General features: G+C 40.1%; 1 protein-coding gene across 1 annotated transcript; it reads right to left on the reverse strand.

Moving 5' to 3' along the window:
• Positions 1-422: 422 nt before the first annotated feature.
• Positions 423-18,443, reverse strand: LOC117403721 (acetyl-coenzyme A thioesterase). Its single transcript, XM_058986749.1, has 15 exons — positions 17,817-18,443; positions 15,738-15,807; positions 12,221-12,281; positions 11,642-11,743; positions 10,880-11,049; positions 9,832-9,966; positions 9,116-9,235; positions 8,266-8,416; positions 7,821-7,876; positions 7,664-7,727; positions 7,068-7,151; positions 4,753-4,886; positions 4,178-4,306; positions 3,321-3,447; positions 423-2,487 (listed from the first exon to the last, which is right to left on the reverse strand). Exons 1-15 carry the CDS (start codon positions 18,040-18,042, stop codon positions 2,341-2,343), a joined length of 1,776 nt encoding a protein of 591 aa, XP_058842732.1. The 5' UTR covers positions 18,043-18,443; the 3' UTR covers positions 423-2,340.
• Between the last annotated feature and the right edge of the window lie 1,708 nt (positions 18,444-20,151).

Raw genomic sequence — 20,151 nt, forward strand, 5'->3', positions numbered from 1 at the left:
TCAGCTTGTGAGCCAAAGGGGGGAGATTGTAAAGGTTATACAATGTATACCAATGTCAGTAATTGAAGCTTGTCCAGGAAAAAAAATAACTTGTATCCCAGTATGAAATGTTAATCAAGTTGTTTTTTATTTATTTTTCTGAGACACCTCTCTGTTATGGAAGAATACACAATCGGGAATCTCATCAATTGTGGCTTTTTTCAAATGTATATTAGAATGTATCAGTGAGTCCTTTATTCTAGTGAATTACCTGAATTTAGTGAATAAAAGTTGTAATTTCAATATATATGTGTTCACAGTTAGTAAACCTGACCACACATTGCTGCATCCTCCAAGAACACTTACAAAGTGTTTAAAATGAATTATCTTTGGAGACTGCAGGGCAACAACTCATCTCAGCACCTTTTTGCTACGTAACCTTATTTTCTTTAGATGCTTCAAATAAGCTAGAGAACTGGAACTATCAGTATTTAACCAAAGGTATGTCTTGGCCATTCAACGTGTGAAGCTTGAATTTATCATAATCAGAAGAGTGCAGTTAAAACTGTTCACCTCAAAAAGTAAAACCTTGCTTTATGCTTTTAGTCCTGATTTGCACCTATTGATATAATGTAAGCGAGGCAGCTTCAATTTTAAGGACAGTCTGCAGCCCCAAACACGTCAAACCTCTAGAAATGACCCTTTTAATACAACCAACATGCTGTAAACTATCAACCATTTAAAAAACGTGAAGCATCATCTGCATAATAATGTGTAACTGACTTCACTTTAATCCATTCATTATATTGTGAAAATCGGCAGTTCATTTTCATATTTGTTTAGGATAATGCTCCGTATTAAACTGTACACATTAAACAAATCTTGCAACAGCAGAAGAGTAATGGGGTGATGCATGTCACGTTCTTTTCTAAAACCACATACTGAGCACAGCTCTGAGCCATAACGCTGGTCTGCCAGCAACATGGTACGCTGATTTTTCAAGCATGTTGATTGTGCAATATAAACAGGTACAGTTGAATCTTGCATACATTCTCACCAGTAAATACAATAAAGATTTTATTTTCAAATCTTGCTTTCATGATCCATTTTGAAGGTCTATGTACACTAAATCCAAAGTTTGCCCCACATAGGCTTCTGTATGCATGGGAGCAATTCATCAGCTCCTGCACCAAAAATAAAAAGCAAAATAACGTGTATGATGACTCAATTAATGTCCTTAATAACTGACACACAGACACGACGTTTTTGTAACAAATGTAATGTTATTTACAATGCAGCCACATAACTAATTAACATACAATGTGTTGCTGCTCTACATAATGTTTGGAAGATGATTATACATGTACACTTTTTACACAGATTTTATGGTGCCCTCTGACAATGTGCATTTTGGTTATATATTACATGGTTTCTCAAGCTAAGCTGTGCCGTATTATACAGTGAAAACCTCTTGGTGTGGTCATGTGTGGATGCCTTCCATTTGACCAAACAGAACAGGTTTTGTTGGTTTAACAGCAGAGGAATGCACTTTTCTTTTTAATTACAATATGCGGTTGATTCTATTAACCGGTTTTCACTGTGTATATGCTGTGGAATTCCTGTATTAAAGGTACTGAGTAAAATGGTTTCATCAGGTAACTGGTCCGAATAGACCCAGAGACTGATAGAGGGGTCCAATTATCAAGTTGGTCTGAATATTGTGCTCAACGTAAAAATATAAAACTGGAATAATGCTTGCTTGCCATTTGATAAGAGTAAAGTGTTGTCAGTTTTCATTTGCTTGCATTGGGCCAGGTCGGTCAGTTGAAAATGATGATAATGAGATGTTTGCGAAGCAGGTCGTTCAGCATTTCCTTCCTGGTTGGCATACGTGTGCAAGATAAATGAAAAAGGTGTTCATTTCAGGCTGTTAACAACTAACGTACCAGCATCTTAATTATTACTGTACATTCTCACCGCACTTCGTCAGAAAATCAAGTAACTGTATACAGTATTACCTGACTATTAACAAGCAATCTGAACAGAATTTATAACTTGTTACTAAGCTACTTATAAACAGCTAATTAAGTATTAAAAACATGACTGGTAATTAAAATAAGTTGTTATTTGGGCTTCATTCCAAAACATCTCAGATGGAACTGCCCTTGATGTTTCCTGACAGCAGGGAGCAGGAGGGGGGTTTATATACATGTTCTTGCACAGGTGGGAATTATAAGAACTGCTTATACACTGAAGAAAACATTACCACAGACATACGTAATATATGGTACAAAAACACACTTCAAGTTTGATCTACGGTAGGGGACAATTTGTGCTGAGTATTTTCACAAAAATCTGTAATCAAAATGCACAAATCTTTTGATCCGTAACATTTTCCAAAAACTCAATACACGACGATGCGGTTTCTTCCATGGATTTTGACCATCCCGCCAGGTTTCCAGCGATGTATGGCAAGACTCCAGATGTCACTTGATTGTAGTAAGATACCTGTTAGTAAGAAAACATTTGAGTTCTATGGTGTCAAAACACAAATCCACTTTATCACGGTAAATACTCATGGCACTGCTTTCAAGAAGAGCAGCAGCTAAATTACAACACAAACTCTACAACCAAAACAATCTTCCCTTCCCAATGAAACCCTCATGAGCAAACCCTTATAGAAATGATGCCTTGTAAAGATTTTCAAACCGGGAGTGATACTAGGTGCTCTTGCTAAGTCCCTGGACTGTGAAGCCAGTTCAGACTGGCTTATCCCAATGAGCCTGCACAGAACAATTAAAATGGGACAGAAATGAATGATAAGAAAGAGGGTAAAGCGGCAAGTGTTTCCTCCTAGGACAAGGACTGGGAGCCAGTTAGCAGAGCTGCACAGTTAGTGAACACGTGCTGGCAGGGGGTATAATCAAAACACAGTTAGCTTGGGCTCAGATGGGACTGTATTGCAAATTACTGGTCCTGCTTAATAAATCATGCCCTCTAATACTGTGTGTGTGTGTGCATATTAGTGTGTGTTAATTCTTAACTAAAACTCTAAAATATATTCAAGTAATAAGCCACATTTACATCTGCACCACGAAACCAGTCTGCAAAACTCGCATCTCTTTCAAATATCAAACTGGGAATCTGCAATCCAATCTGAAACCGATCCGGATCTGGTGGAAATGAACTGGATTTCAAATCGCTTTCATGTCAGTTCCAGTGGCAAATGGAAACGTGGCATGTATTACCAAACACGATGCCCATTTCCAGTGATGCTGGATTGCACAAAGAAGAAACTACAAAAACCAGGCCAGTTTATTACCTGAAATAGAGAAGCTTACCTTACAGGTGGCGCTGCTGGCATCGCTAATCAGGAACCCTGCGCACAGGACTTCACTTCTCGTGTAATCTGGATCGGGAGGCACAGAAGCCACAGTCACAGACCTCAGTGCTACGATATAGGAATCCCTTCACAAAAAAGGAAGAGGCAGAAATGTTTTATAAAGACATTCTCAAGAGAGTTTTAACATAATGAAGGTCAGGCTGTGTTGAGAAAGGAAACACTGATGTAACGTAGTCGTATTTATGGGTATATCATCTACATTTTTTTTAAATTTCTTTCCTGTTTAATATCCTGCTGTGGGTGTTCTCTGTCATTCCCTATTGTTTCTGATTCTGAATTTTTGATGTGATGTGGTTTGAAAAATGAATTCACTAGGGGTGTGCAGCTGTAATTCCAGTCCCCTGCGAGTTACTGATTTTGGGGGTCATAATTTCAGTTGCACACCTCCAGTGGTAATTTCTAAAAAAAAAAAACATAGCACTTTAGAAATTCTAATGTTTTATAACATGGCAAGCATACAGGGAGCAATCCCATTTGCAAACGTGTGTTCCAACCTGTGTAACTATGTCGCCATACAAGTGCACCTTGGGACTTTTAGAACCATTTTGCCTTATTCGCTAGGCAACCAATCCACCTTAGCAGGGGTAGATGCCAGTTAAAAACGAAGACAAGCTCAACATGATAGATCTCTTGTCTTTTTGATTTCATGATTGCATCATTTTGTTTTGGAAAATAGAAATCAGGTGGAATATTCTGCCATCACAGTGGATGATTAAGGTGTTTGTCGATGGGTTCTTTGCACTCATGTAACGCTGCACTGCTAGTTAGCGGGGAAGGTAACTGTTAAATACGAACCCCTCTTTGCACGGCTGTCTTCTGGACATCAGCACCACAAAGTCTCTGGGCTTGTCTTTGTTGACTGCTGGACATGTAATGTGATAGAGTTTATCATCCTCGTTTACCACCTGCACTTCTTCACAGCTCCTGCAAGCAAAACTCATGCTGATTATTTCAGTGGGGGACCTGGGGTTTGAAATCTGCAGTCTAAAGATTCGGCCAAAGCACAAAACAGGAGGGGCAAGCCAGTCTGCTAAGGGAGTCTCTATAATAAAGACCTTCTATTTCCCAGGGAACACTAATCATTGGAAATGCTGCTCAGAGATTGGAGAAGCATGGAAAATAAAGTACAGCCTATTACACGTACAGCTAGATTACACCACGTGCTCTGTTAGCAATAATCTTGGACTTCCTAATGTTACTTTAGGATCAGTTAAAGGGCTGATGACCCAAAGCTTTTACATATCCATTGCGCTCAATCACTCAAGCCCCATATCATAGTACTGTGCTGTGAGGGTGTTTAAATCCTATAGAGAGAGTCAATAGAGATGCACAGTCAAACAGGCGGAAACGTCTTCTATCTCTGCACTCACGAGTAGTGTCTGTCCCAGGAGGGTCTGAGACTGAGGTCCGAAAGCAGAAAGAAAGCCTGAAGGGACGACACCCTCACGTGCATCTCCACCTGCACTGACAACGTGTCCAGCTCTTCATTCATGTAAACACGAATCTGCAAACAAAACAGCAACCTGTTCACATTGAGACATGCGTACAGCTCCTGACAGCTCTTCAAATGCAGGGACGTGAACTAACAACTTGGGCAGTTACATGTCTATGAAGCTTTATTAAATTAATCCAAATAGATTTTAAATTAACAGATTTGAAGTAACTCGCAAGTGTAAGCTTTTCATTTTACAAAACCAGAGCCAAACAACTAAGCAATGTAATCAATGTTTTCTTTAGCACTCTCAATCTGTTTGTTTCTCATTTGGTAACAGTAACATTATTTTTTAAAGACTGGAAGAAACGCTTTTAAAATACGGCCCTAATTCTGAGTAATTCCTCAAAGATATAGCTGTAACCTGTAACCTGCTGCCGGAGGCAAGAGGTGAACACTTCCAAGCCATTATATCCTTCTGACCACCAGGGGTCACTAATGCACCATGCAAAGAGCATTTGCAGTGTGATAGCAGAATATTAGGCTCCTACTGTATAGGTTTGCAAAGAAGTAGAGCCAGACTCCATAGATTAGAATATTGGATTTGAACATTCATTTGAATGTTGATGTTCACATAACTATAAAGCAGTGCTGCCATCTAGCTGATACGAGCAACTTCATAATATACTGAATGTATCAAGTGGGATAAGTAATGCCTTTGAATTAACAAATATTTCAAAATAAAATATGCATAAACAGGGCATAAACATATTACTGTTTGTTTTTGTGCCTAAAATAGCAAAATACATGAGTTATGTGACGAGTCAGGTTCTTCAGTGAAAGGTCTTGAAACCAGATAATACCAGACGATGACGTTCCGGTTTCTATCACTTACTGTGATCACTTTAATTTAGTTAGCTGGATGTTGAATCACATTTACGACCTGCCTCATAGGTGCAAATCTCAAATAAGGACCACTGGGGCCTTAAAGGGTTAGATAGCTCACTGCAGGTCTTTCTGATTTGCTATAAACGAGTGAGGTTATTTTTAGACAATTGTGCTGATAACATTTGAGCGACTAACACATTTCGTTCTATCAGCATTGTAGCATCATGCACCACAGTCTTCATTCATTCATTTAATTCACTATTGAATTCATTCATTTATTGATTGTATTGCATTGTTTTAACTAAGACAAAACCAGCAGTACATGTAAAATGACGTCACTTAACAAGTTCCACGATGTTTCACTGAAGAACCTGAGCTGTCTCAAAATAGATACTGTGCATTCCACTCAAATGTGAGCAGCTCCTCAAAAATAAACACTTGAAAAGTTCAATCCTTCATCACAACTAAAGTGCCATTTGTATTTTTTAATACACATCCAGCTGTCTGAAAAACAAGTGCAGTGCAGTATGTGTACTGTGTATATTAGAAGCCCCTTATAAAAGCTGATTTTTTTTGTTTTGTTGTACACAGTCATTTTGTACTTGCTTTACCCACTATGCATTTATCATAGTTTACCCCGGTTTGTCATGTGTTTTTTTTAAATTTGCTTTACTATACCTCACTGTGCTTTACAATGCTTCCCTGTGCTTTACCATACCTCACTGTGCTTTACAATGCTTCCCTATGCTTTACCATACCTCACTGTGCTTTACAATGCTTCCCTATGCTTTACCATACCTCACTGTGCTTTACAATGCTTCCCTATGCTTTACCATACCTCACTGTGCTTTACAATGCTTCCCTATGCTTTACCGTACCTCTCTGTGCTTTACAATGCTTCTCTATGCTTTACCATACCTCTCTGTGCTTTTCAATGCTTCCCTATGCTTTACCATACCTCACTGTGCTTTACAATGCTTCCCTATGCTTTACCATACCTCTCTGTGCTTTACAATGCTTCTCTATGCTTTACCATACCTCTCTGTGCTTTTCAATGCTTCCCTATGCTTTACCATACCTCTCTGTGCTTTACAATGCTTCTCTATGCTTTACCATACCTCTCTGTGCTTTACAATGCTTCCCTATGTTTTCCTATACCTCTCTGTGCTTTACAATGCTTCCCTATGCTTCGCCTTGCCTTCACTGTGCTTTATTACACTTTGTTATGCTTTTCCTGTGAGGGACTCTTATAAGTGGTTTCACACATGTTTCTGTCATTAGCACTGATCGTGGCATAGAGCAGCACGATACATTCCACAGGCTGGAGCAGCCCAGCACACTCCAGGCACCAATCTGACCTCTTACCTTCGGCTGGGAGCTGTTTACTTCCCATCCATGCTTGCCTGCCAAAACTGTGAGGGCAGCTACATTGTTGTAGCTCAGATACACCTGGCATGGGCACAAAACAGAGAAAGTCAATGTCAGGGTAATCAATTAAACATGATGCAATTAGTTTAATGCAGCTCCGGTATATGTTAAAGTCTAGTATTCAATGCAATGTGTTTGGATTCCATTGCTGTTTTTTCAAGCAGAAGCTCCAAACCACTTTAATAAATACAGCATTGAAGACAGCTTGTTCCGCTCAAGAGATTACTTGCCGTATACATTAGGTTATTTCCTGTTATCAGTGTGTTTGCTGTTCTAGGGAGGGGTGGTCACAGGAAGTCAGAAAACAAGAGGTATGTTTTCACAGTGTGTGCTAGGGTGACAACAAAGCATCACAGGACAGCACACTTTGAAGAGAGGGACAGTCTGGTGAATTAGGCTCTGTCCTGTAAGGGGTTGGCAGCAACGCCATCATCTCCCGACCCTCTGAAAACCTTTCAGAGCTTCACCTTGTGTAAAGGTTTATTGAACCTCACATCCACGTAGCGCTACCTTAGGAAAAGACAAAGCTTTACCTGGTTACTCTTGTCCCAGGGAACAGAGAGTGGCCCTTCCTCTTTGGAAGAGAGGATATGCTTTCTGAAACAGAATAGGAAGACATACCAATTTACCTTTAATTTGATTTGCCAAGAAAAAGTTTAGTTCACGCTCTTAAGATTAATAATGCAATACCTGGCCAGTCGAATCCGCTTTCGGACAATCGCTGCCAGGTATCGTCTCTGTCCATCCTTTACGATAAAAGAAAACAACACCGTTATGATTATACTGGTTAGGCTGGCTCCCCTTTCTCTTCCATTTCCTCTGCTTTACTACACTTTGATATACTGATACTTCTACCATAATATACTGCAGCAAGGGTCATAAGGGACCATATACATATTCTGAAAGAAACAGAGTGGTTAGACCCAAGTTAATAGAAAGGGGAGGTCATATAACAACGTGGTGGACATTCAACAGACAGTTGTTCCAGAATGGCCGTATCTATATTTGTTGGAAAGCTTAATCACTGAATAACCTTCTGCGTTTCCCCCTTTCTATGTGTTCCAATTAGTGCTTCCGTGGAGAAAGACAGAAAAACATCAAAGTATCGGGGTTAAGAAATCCAAACCCAGCTTACCTTTGATGTGTATTTAACACTGGGGAATGTCTGCGTGTGGGCCTTGTCACTGGAGGCATTATAAATTAAAAAAGCACTGTTTATGTGCCGGGCCTTCCCTTGAGTCCACTCCTCACAGTCATAGGCTTCAACACGTACTCCCACCTCCAAACTGCTGGGTGGATGAAACAGCAGATTAATAAATATCACTGCATAGCGACAGGACAGGCATGTGACATGATGGATTCAGCTCAGCTAATCACGGGGTATATGGAGGCTGTACGGCCGTCTCTATGTATGTCACGCTTACATTTCTACATATATCGAAAGAAACCCTGAAGCAATTATGATTAAACTTGAAAAGGACATCCTCTAGCAAAGGTTATTCAGTCTGGGGGTGTTTAGGGGGCATTCTGTTTGTCCGTCTGTCTCTCTGTTCATATGTCACACTACATTTTTCATATATATCTTGAGCAGTGCTTATTCAATTGTGATGAAGCCAGGTCTGGACATATTTTAGCACAAGCTGCTGAGAGCATCAGAATCTGGGGTATATACGAAGGCATCTGTCCCTCTGTCGTTTTTGAAATGCAAATGGTGCTAATGACAATTTGGAGTAAATGGCTTTGAGAAGCTAGCCATCTGTGTTCTAGTATACATTGCTGTCTGTGCCGATTGTAGCTGGGAGACGTCTGTAGACCAGTGGTACTCAATTCTGTCCCTCGAGATGAGGTCCAGTCCAGGTTTTTACTCCAACTCCTAAAACAGTTAATTGAACAATGAATTAATTTAGGACCTATTTGGAATAAAGACAAGGACTGAATGGATCTCGAGGGCCAGAATTGAGCACCACTGCTGAACAGTACAGTACCTTTTCTGAAATGTGTTGTTGACTATGGCTTTGAACACCAGCCGGTCTCCAACGCTGGAGGGTCCTCTGAATTTAAACATGTCAACAGACTTCAGTGTTGGGTAAGTACCATAAAGTCGACTGTGAAAGAAACAACGCAACAGTTAGAGTACACCGAAAAGGATCAAACCAAACATTCTCAGAAATATTCATGTGAAACACGCAACTATAACAGAGTAAGGCTATTCATTTAATAGTCACTATTTAATCACAGTCTATTCCATATATACATTAGTGTTGTACAAATGGATACACATTCATATTCTTGCTGGAGTGCTTTCTAAATTGGGGTGCTTTTTGTTATAGGTTACCGCAAGGGTTACTAGCATTCCAAATGTTTAAACAATTAAACATTTTTGTATAACCTTTAAAACACGGCCCTATCCCCCATTCATTCTAATGGTGAGCATTTTTAAATGTAGCATTACACTACCGGTGATTCAGGCTTCGATGTGCAGCATTTGTATTGAGATTTGGGGGACTGAACTGCTACACAAAATATTCAACAACTATTAATTGTAATGAACTCTTTCTAGTAGCTTCTGTTCCAACTCTGACATTACTGACTAATAAAAACACAGCCTTATTAACTGCAACTGTGTCTGTGTGAAATAGGGGAAAAAGAGCCTGAGCTCAAATTGCATTTATAAATAGCTCCACCAGGATGACACAAATACCTTGCTGCAACAGTGGCTGCGTTCTCCATCCAGGCCATAATTTGCCCACCAAAAGTGTTGCCATGGTGATTGGCATGCGGCGGCAGCACGAGCTCAATGCTCTGCACTCGAGTTCTCTCTGTTGATATCTGGGAGCTCTCTTTTCCATTAGCTACTCCTACCAGGGCGCACACACAGAAAAGAAAGGAACAGCCATTCTGTGAAAATCCCTTTGTTTATGTGTCATTTATCCTGCACGGCTCATTCTGGGCTGATGCACAATTTATGGTGGGGTTTCAAATACAGTATTTCAGGCCCCTGTAGTCAAGAGTAAGGAGCACAATCATATTTTTAGCCTGGTGAAAACCATGTTTAACAAACACGAAAGCTGTTGTCTGCATTTACTGACTCTTATGAAAGCGAGCAGACGAGCTAAAGAACTAGATAGCAGTTCTCTCTTCCTCTGAGAATGAAATACCCAACTTACTCTGCTCACATGTTTAAGTATAGACTACAACATCAACCACCAGTATCTGACTTGTGTTGTTTTTATTGCCTCAAACTGACAGCACCTTGATTCAGGAAAAGCACAACTGCATCTAGATCTATTTGTGTTTATTGTAGAGCTGCTGTGCTATTTGAGTTCACAGTCTCTTGAAGTGGTTGTAGTTAACACAATGCTTCCATACATCCTAAGTGTAATGATGCACTTCCACGTCTCAGTTTGCTTGTCTTGCCTTCCAGGAAGTCTGTTACTATTGCACTTCCTCCTACAGTAGAGCACCTCCTATATAGGGAATTGCAGAACACATTGATGGAAGTATTGTCACAACCATTCTAAAAGAACACAGCTTAGTAACTTAATAGTGGAGGATTAGATTCAATCAAAAAATATAGCATTGTTTTATGTTTTTTTGGTGCTATTTAATAATACAGTACATATCTCTGATTTAATTCTGTTATAGAGCAAGTAAATAGCCAAGAGATTTTATTTAATCTCCCCTGAGAAGTAAAAGCAGTCCATTTACAATATGATTTTTCATATGATCTTCAGTGTTGAAAAATGTAAGTAGTAGGCTTAAATAAATAAAACCACTCGCCTTTGAGCAGGTGGCCGTCTTGCATTAATTTGGTAAAGGCATCTTCATTGTATAGTCTCAGCCTCCTCCTCTCTGACGCCAGCGCGTATTCCAGGTGATCTTCTGCAGTAGTGAGACAATCTACTGGCTTCAAACGGATCTTGAAAAGTGGACGAAACCACAAGCTTACACTTTAAATCCCAGTGAAAGATGCTTATCAATTTAGTACTGTTTTCTTTACAAGATTAAAGACGGGTACCTTAAATGACTTAATTGAACCAATGTAACCTCTTTTCAGGCCTTAATAATTTATTAATCATTGAATGACCTGTAAAACCTGTCAACATGGCTTTGTGAACAACCGGATTTGTGAATATTAGGCTTGGAAAGGATAATGGAGCATTTGAAATACAGCACTGTCCTGTTTATAATGGGGATCTCGGCTTTAAGACTGAAGGAGCTGCTCCCTGTGAGGAATGACAGTTCTTGATAAACACGTTCTAATTGGCCTCAGAACCCCCAACAAAAGCATCAACAGAACCAAATATAACATTAAAATAATGCCCTGACAGTTTTGGACCCCTTTGTAAATGAGGCCTTGGTCTCAATGGGTAAATCTCCTGGTTAAATAAATAAATAAACACAAATACTTCCTTGAATCTTTTGTTGCTTTGGTAACGGGTTGTTGTCGCTGTTTGCTCTTTGTTTTTCCCCCCCATCATTAATTAGGTGCCTTTAACTAGAAGTCATACCTTTTGGGTTCCAACTGGTTTGGCTACGAATGTGGAATAGGCCACACAGACTCTCTTCAGAACCCCGGTAAGGACGTCTTGCACCACAACTCGTATTCCCACCTGAACACAAACACAGCAGTAAGAGGAATCACATTTACAATGAGAATCACAAGAGGAAATATCTAACAGGTTCATTTAATACAGTACAGTAGGTAAAAGACATCAGCATCCAGCATTCTTTTCAAGGGTGTTGTATATGAACATGTAATAAGCACAGTGCTAGTTTAGAAAGCCATGGCAACGGGGGTCTAGTGCTGTACTTAACTAGTTACTGTACATTTTCTTTGCTGATGTGAAATCCTCAAGGAAGTACAAGTATAACAGGTTAGCTGAAATCAAAGACTGGACACTGAGAGCTTTCTTTAACTTGGAGTGGTACCAGATATCATTTTTAAAATGAAACACGTTTGCCATAGAATGTGCTTCTTTCAAAACTGCGCACATGAGACCTACTCAAAAGGACGTGCACGACATGCGTGGTTTCATTGGCTAAAACCCCTGAAAAAAGTGATTGTTCGTACAGGACTCTTGATTTACCTCCATGCTCGTATTGAAAGCTCTGTTCACTTTAGCTTTGATGTTGATAATCTGTCCAACCCTACGAATGAGAAAGTGATAAAAACAACGTTTTACTCCAGCGTGCTTGCATTTTACACATCAGTTTGGAATATGCAGGTTTTCAAAGACAGCCCTATAGTTGAAAAGCTGCTGCTGTGTTTACCATGCTTACTAACTCTTCCAGGGAAATTGTTTCTGATATATATCTAAGCATTGCCCATCGCACTGAAGCACACTGTTGAAACATTCTGCACAGAAGCATGTGCAGCACTGAAAATCCTCCCCACCTCATTTCCACACAATCAGCCTTAAATCTTTTCAGACGGACTTACAGAACAGGCATAATGGGATATTGGACGGGCACGAGATTAAATATTAGGGAAGTGGCATCCCTTAGTTAAGGATCATGTTGGAATGAGATCTGTGTCAAAGCAAGGATTTTACAGTGATAATAACTGTTCTTGTTAGTGTGAGCAATCTGATCACTGGCCTCCCCTTTTAATGGGAGGTGATTGTTTGTACAACTCAATAAAGCTGGTTAAAAAAAAAAAAATACAATGCAGCAAGTTCAAATGAATAGCGTAGTATTTTCAAACGAGTATAATAAACAAGGTAAGGACCAGATGATAAATGGGCAGGGCCTGTGATAATGGAGCTAATAAAATGTACTTAAAGCCTTGGTTATCTCTACTATTTTTAGATTTGATACCTCACTGTACCTGCTATACGGTTGTTTGTATTAGCATAGAGTTCTTAAAGGAAGCTTTATATTACACGTTGTATCTGTTTATTATGCCATGATAAGTGTCTTTTTTATGATTTGTTGCTATCTCTGCATCGTAGTACATTTGGCACTTTTAATGCAGACGTCAGTATATTTTACCAGTGGGGCTATGCAAGGCCCAATTGCAAAAGCAAGGATAAAAATGAATACTAGGGCTGTGCATCTGTAATTTATTCTCCCCTGAAACAATGAGTTTCTCAGAGATTGTTATCAAACTCACTGTTTTGGGGGAGAAGAATATACTGGTGGTCTAGTGATCATTTTTATACCGCTGCCCCGCCATTACAGAAACTCCACCCTGCTCAGGCTTGCCAAGGTTTTGATAGCAGTGCAGCACAGTGCCAACTGCAGATTCTTTATGGCTGATGAATGAAGATATTCTGTCACTATCACAGATCAGCCAGTTTGTCAGAAGTTGTTGGGTAAGCTGGCCGATGACAGCGCTGTATAGAGGTGCTTTATACTTAAGATGTCCTGTTTTGGACGGGACAGTCCCACTTTTGGAACACTGGTTCCAGTGTCCCCAGAACCTTTCTTGGGACGCTCATCGTAACAGAATATTGTATTTTCATGCAGGCTGCTGTGTTGCTACCATATCTAACTTATTACAGTACAATGACACTTGATGTGACTAAAGGGAAGGTTGAATGGCCAGTAGCATTAAAAGGCGGATGTACAGCGCTGTGCAAATCTGGAGAATTACTGAACAGTCAACGTTCATATTTGCAACCAATCACAGAGAATTGGAGGTGGGTTTATCCACTGACTGTTGCTAAAACGAACTGGTGGCTATCCTGGTATGAATCATCACTCTCGCTGCCTGAAGAGGCTAGACTACTGTAGTCTAACAATAACGGTTCATACATGTACCGTTGTATTGTGTTGGAATTATTCTCTTCATCCATGACATTTGTATATCTGCGTGCAAGCGGCTATGCTTCGTGTGTAGCTATAGGCGACAATTGAGGAAATCAACGCTGTCATGTCACATCACCGTGCCATGCTTGCAACGCAGTGCACTTTTTTTTTCCTTCAGCAAAAGAGGCAATTGTCAGGGCTCGAATTACTGGGGGGCTGGGTGTGGGGTCGATGCCTTTAAGTTTCTCCCAATAGTTTTATTTCCAAATGTCCTTTTCAACATGTTTTAAGCCGACAGGTATCACTTAAACAGAAAGGAACCTGTTAAACACGTGTTAATTATATGATGACATTTCCTGCCTTGTCTATGTAGTTAACTCAGTACCAATCAAATGAGAAAGAGTCTCCTGACAATCTGAAATCTCTGTGCATTTTACACAGGCTAATGTTTATGCTTATATTAAGAAATATTAAATAGTATTAATTTCGTAAGTAAAGAAGTGACAACATTTCATTTGATCGGAAAAGGAATATGATTTAATCTTATTACACCTTGATCCATGTCTCAACCTATACTGTTGAAAAAATAAACTCCAGCCAAGATCAGCAAAGAAATTAGCCTTCGTAAAATGCGTAGTTATCTAATTCAGATTGTCAGAAGACGCTTTCTCCTGATCATTGATTGGTACCGAAAAATGGAATAGGCAGGAAATTTCATCATGTGATTATCATAGAAAGAAGACAAGCGTTGAATTGACAACAGAACTGGCAGAAGGCACAGGTGTCGTTGTCCATTAAATCAACAGTACGAAGGTCACTCTTGAAATCAGGACTTAAAGGATGTGTTGCAGTAAGAATACCTCTGTTAAGAAAGGGGAACAAGACTAAAAGGCTAAAATATGCACAAGAACACAGACATTGGACTATGGAACAATTGTCAAAGGTGCTTTGGACTGTTGATGGATTGACGACAACACCTGTGCCTTCTGCCAATCCTGTTGTCAATTCAACGCTTGTCTTCTTTCTATTCCTTAAGGATATTATCTTCAAGTATTGCTCATCCTTGTTAGACAGATTTTTGGGTCTTCCAGTCCTGGGTTTCTCAATTACAGGTGATGTTTCTCTGTACTTGTTGATTATGCTTCGGATACCACACCTTGAAAATCGAGTGATGTGAGCTATTTCAATCAATGTTTTCCTTCTTTATGCAAGTCAAGGTCGTTATAATAGTAGAAAACACTAGTTTAGACTTTGAGAAAATTGTTGATGCTCATAATGCACCAGAGTAGAAAAATTCAAGATGTCTAAGACTTTTAGCAATGTATATATATATTTATATTTATATTTATTCAGTTTAACTGGGAAAAACCTGAGACAAAAAATAGATACAAAATACATACATACATACATTTTTTTAAAAGTTGTTTAAGTATACAATAGAATTGGTTCAAATATTTATGTTTTTTAAATGGTCAAGAATGTTGAGATGAACAATGAACAAAATGCTGATTTTGAAGTGCAAACAAAAACGATTATTCCCTAACACACTCCCTGCTGCCAGTCCTAGGTTGCTGCTTGCAGCCCTGCCCTAACACTGGGTGTGGCTAAAGCCCTGCTTCACAAATGAACCTGACACATTCATAGCACATGCAAATCGGCCCTGAGCTGCCCCAAACACAGCCCAGGGTAGCATTACTGCCAGTCCCCTGGCTCTGTAGTACTGTGCAGCTGAGCCAGTCCCCTTGGCTCTGTTAACCCTTCACCCCCAGGTTACAGTACGCAGCAGAATAGCATCACCAAACCTCCCCGGCAGACTGTGAAGCTGCTGTGCTTTAGTGCTGAAATACATTGTACCTCACAGTCTCTTCAAACTGGATATCGTCTATTGACGCGGTAACACAGGGCAGCCCAGCATGCTTCTCCGCTGAAATAAAACAGAATAGAATAATAAATCATATCTGTATCTCAGAAATAAATATAACATGCATATTGAGATCAAATAAACATATTATGTCCACAATCTATCTCTCAAATATATCTAGCTACATCAGAGATATATCTTACTGGAGTGAAATGTAATGATACCCTTCGACCTGTGACCTAGCCTGGCTGCTGTACTGTGGTCATGTGACTTTGATTTCTGGACGATAGAATTTTTTTTCCCCTTCTGCCATATTTCAGAAACTTCAATAAACTTCTTCCACTTTATAACCTTTTCACTTATCCATCTTCCATCGTGTTTGCAAATCATTCAATCAGCAGTGCTGGCCCCCTTTCCTCATGCCTGCCTTCACCATGTTTTTGTTAAAAAAACACCCATATTTAATTTTTTATGGATGTGAATGACTGGCCTTTTTTAATCTTTTAGAGCTACCCATTCCACTATCCTTCAACATTCCCTCTCTTTGCAAACTTTGTTCTCTCCTAAAAGCCTGTTTCTAAGAACAGTCGTGTTATCTAATTATGTATCACTTTAAATGGAGCAGCAAAATGCCTTAGATAACGGTAAAAAGTACAGTTCTGAGGACAAAGGGCACACGTGTGAATGATTACACAGTCACACGTGGAAAGACATGCTCATGACAACCTGAGAAGAACTCCCAGATGCTTGTTTGTGGGGAACGAAGCTTGTTGCTGGGACTGGTGCAGAGGAACAAGAGAAGTGGGTGGTGCTCTGTAATTGGAGTGTTAGCTCAGTTCATGACATGGTGAGACTGCACCAGAAAAACACGCTCCTGCATGACAGGCTGCTGGCGTTAGGTACTGTACTGTGTCATACAGTAGCAAGGTGAATACAAACAGCTGCTGATGCTGTCTTTAAAAATGTGAATTTAATTTAGAGTGCCCAGTTAGGCATTTACCCCCAATTTGAATGCCATCTCACTGATGTAACCCACGTATCATCAGTGGGCATCCTGAGCTCCTACTGTATAGCCAATTGCCTCTTTTCACCGGGCGACTGAAGCCAACCACTGATCCCTATAGGGCACAGTTCATAGTTGGACCTGGTTCCTGACTAGTACAGTTCTGTGTTTGCGATACCCCTGACAGTTTTCCCTCCTTGGCCCTGAGAATGACAAATGCCAATGCAGCACCCCCTGTGGGCTCCCTACCAAGAATCGCAACTAGGATCAATCAATGACATCCTTTATTTCACCAGTGTGAACAGGGGAGAGGAAATGGATATGTGGCAATAGGACTGATGAACTGATTATTGTAAGGGGGTCAATAATGCCCCTGTTATCTTTCACGTATTTATTTGTCACTTGTATGTTTTTTTATTATAATTTTACACTTTTATTTGATTAGTGCACATTTGATCTATTATTGAATAACACACTTGTAATTGATTTATCACTTTTTAGTAGCTACTCCATTACATTCACCTTTTATGCCTTCCTTTTAAGTCCCTGAATGTAAAAACCTAGTGAAACTTCTCCACTGTAGCTCACATAAGACTGAGATGATATACTGTATATATTTAACATATGCATTGCTCTCCATATGCAATGACTGTGCACTTCCATTGGGCATTTGAAGCTACAGGAAACTAGTGACTTTTAACATTAGTCAAACTGACAGAGAAAACAAACTTTAGAATATAATATTAAAGCATTAGTTAAACATACACAGATTACTTCCTTATGGCCTAAATTAGCAGGTGAATAGATTTTATTTATATCAGCAGAAAGAATCATTATTAAGCAAGGGTACATGGTACTAATTGTGTAATAAAACACAAACATACATGATTTAAAGGTAAACGTATTGAGTGATTTAAAGGCACTTTAGCTTATACATTTGAGTGTTATGTGTGTCTGTTTCACCAGTCATTATTTAGCTATTAGCAGCTAATTATAGAGCTAGCTGTTTAGCTGGCTTAGCCTCTGCAGCTGTGTACACAGAAGGCCCATCGTCGCGTGCTTACCGTACCTGCCAGGCACGCAATGATGTCGATCCACTTCAGGAGCTGCCCAGCGCTCAGCCCGCCCTTGTGGTTAGCGTGGCAGGGTAGAACAGACTGGCACATCTCCACCTCTGGCATCATGTTAAAGGATTTACCCTCTTCTGTTCCACTCGAGTCCCCTGCGGTCCCGTTGAGATGCCCTTCGTTCACAATATCCACGGTTCCATTGAGAACAGAGGAGTCGGGGTTCATGCTTGTCCTGTCTCTGAGCTCTCTGCAGTGTCGGTATGCCGGCTTATCTTTATTGTTGCCGTGCACAGGGGTCAATAAACTATCCCTCTGGAAAGATGGCTCCTGTTCAGAACATTAACAGGCACTAGATCATATATCATAACCTCCAGACTCAGCAATGTGAGCCGAGTGCGTAAGCTCTGGCTGTGTGCTCCTCTTGTTACTGCACAAGTACAGGTTCCTGTGCCTTTGCAATGTCTCTCTGATCAACCGGGATCAATAGTACAGAGACAAGGGTAGCTGCTGAAGGACTGAGATATTCTCCTGGCTTCTTAAGGTTGCTGTGTTCTGAATGTGTCTATTGCTGCAGTGCTATAAGGCATTTTGGTCGTTGATTGCATGACAGGTAAAGGTCATTTCTTTCCTATATTCCAATGCCAAGCTGCAGCAGTATTTTTGCACATGCTTCTGTTGCCTTGACTCCTTCCCTATTTGCGTATGACCTCCAGTGTTAGGAAGAATTAAATTGTGTCTCTTAAACAGCAAGGGTGATGAGGATTTTCATAGGGGATATTTAGAAGCAGTGCAGCACCTTATAATGTATCTCTGTAGGGAAGCTGTGAGGCTTTTCACCTCAGGAATATTCTCCAATTTCATCTATTTTTGTGTTGTCTTTGTGAGTTCTTTGGTATTTCTTGTTTTGAGGGATTTTGTGTAGATTCTTTTTGCATTCTTTTTCTGAAAACTGATGGGGATTGATGGATCCTTCTGTATTATAAATGCATTATTTTGAACATTAAGTTAGCATATTTTGGTTTTCCTAGCATGTATTTGGAATTTCAATTGAACCCCTTTGGCATCCATTTTGAATGCTAAACACATTCTAGAATGATTGCTTTTCTAAGCTTAAGCCCCCCCCCCTCCTCTGCCTGAACAACATGACCAGGTATCCCATTCCATACCCTCATCATGTGTGAAGAAGTGTCTCCTACTCTCTGACTCTATCTCTACTTACAACTGTGTCCACAGTCCTGGTTTCTGTACTGCTCTTAAAGTGATGGTTTGAGTTAACTATGTCAACTTCTTTTAAGATTTTAAACACTTCAAGCATGTTCTTCTTTATTCCAGGCTAAATACAATCAGTTATTCCAGCCTTTCTTCATAGGTCAGCCCTTTAAGTCCTGGGATTAGTCTGGTTGCTCCTCTTTGGACACAGTATTCTAAGTACAGTCTCACCAGTGCATTGTACAACCTCATCATGACCTCCTTGGATTTGTACTCTACATTTTTGGCTATGTACCCAAGCATTCCATTTGCCTTTGTGCTTGCTTCCCTGCACTGTGTGGCTGCTGACAGCGATGAATCTATTACAACATCAAGGTCTTTCTCTTGGTGCGTCTGTTCTAATTCTGTCCCCCATTTGGTGTTTGGATTTTACATTTTTGTGACGTGTAACACTTTATATTTGTTGACATTGGATTTCATTTGCCACATTTCTGCCCAGCTCTGTATGCGATCTAAATCCTTTCGGATTTCTCCTTCCAGTATCTTGTCCCAGTCTATGTTGCACAGGCTCTGTCTCATTCCTTCAAAGCTGGCCTTGTGGAAATTGTAGACCAGCAATTAAGATTTTGCTATTTTACATTTCCAGTAAACTTGAAATGTGATCATGTTGTGGTCGCTGGTTTTGAGTGGTTCCATGATTTCGATGTTGTTCTGCCTCTGTCTGTGAGGTCCTGGTAATATTACAGAGAAGACACACATGGAGGTTCTGCTTTTGATCTTACCACCTAGCTCTATGAATGGATCTTGCAAATCCTTTGGGCTGTCCTTTCGTGCATCATGGCTGACGATGACCAGGTTCTGCCTGGCTCGGGCCAGTAGCTTGTCAACCTGCAATGTGATGTCGTTGACCCTGGCACCTGGGAGGCAACAGAGTGTTGTCTACATGAAGGTAACAGAGAACCTTCAGAAACCAAGACTGTGCTAGTGTCTTTCTTAGCTGCAATTACTATAGACAGTGTAAGTCAGAACTGATATTGGTAGTTTTTAAAACAACATTAGAAATCTGCCTTTCTCAACATGATGAGACAGCTAAACAAAAAAGGAGGTGCAAAACTACCTAAAAGT

The sequence above is a fragment of the Acipenser ruthenus genome, chromosome 2, assembly GCF_902713425.1.
Source record: "Acipenser ruthenus chromosome 2, fAciRut3.2 maternal haplotype, whole genome shotgun sequence".
In the NCBI taxonomy this organism is placed as follows: Eukaryota; Metazoa; Chordata; class Actinopteri; order Acipenseriformes; family Acipenseridae; genus Acipenser; species Acipenser ruthenus.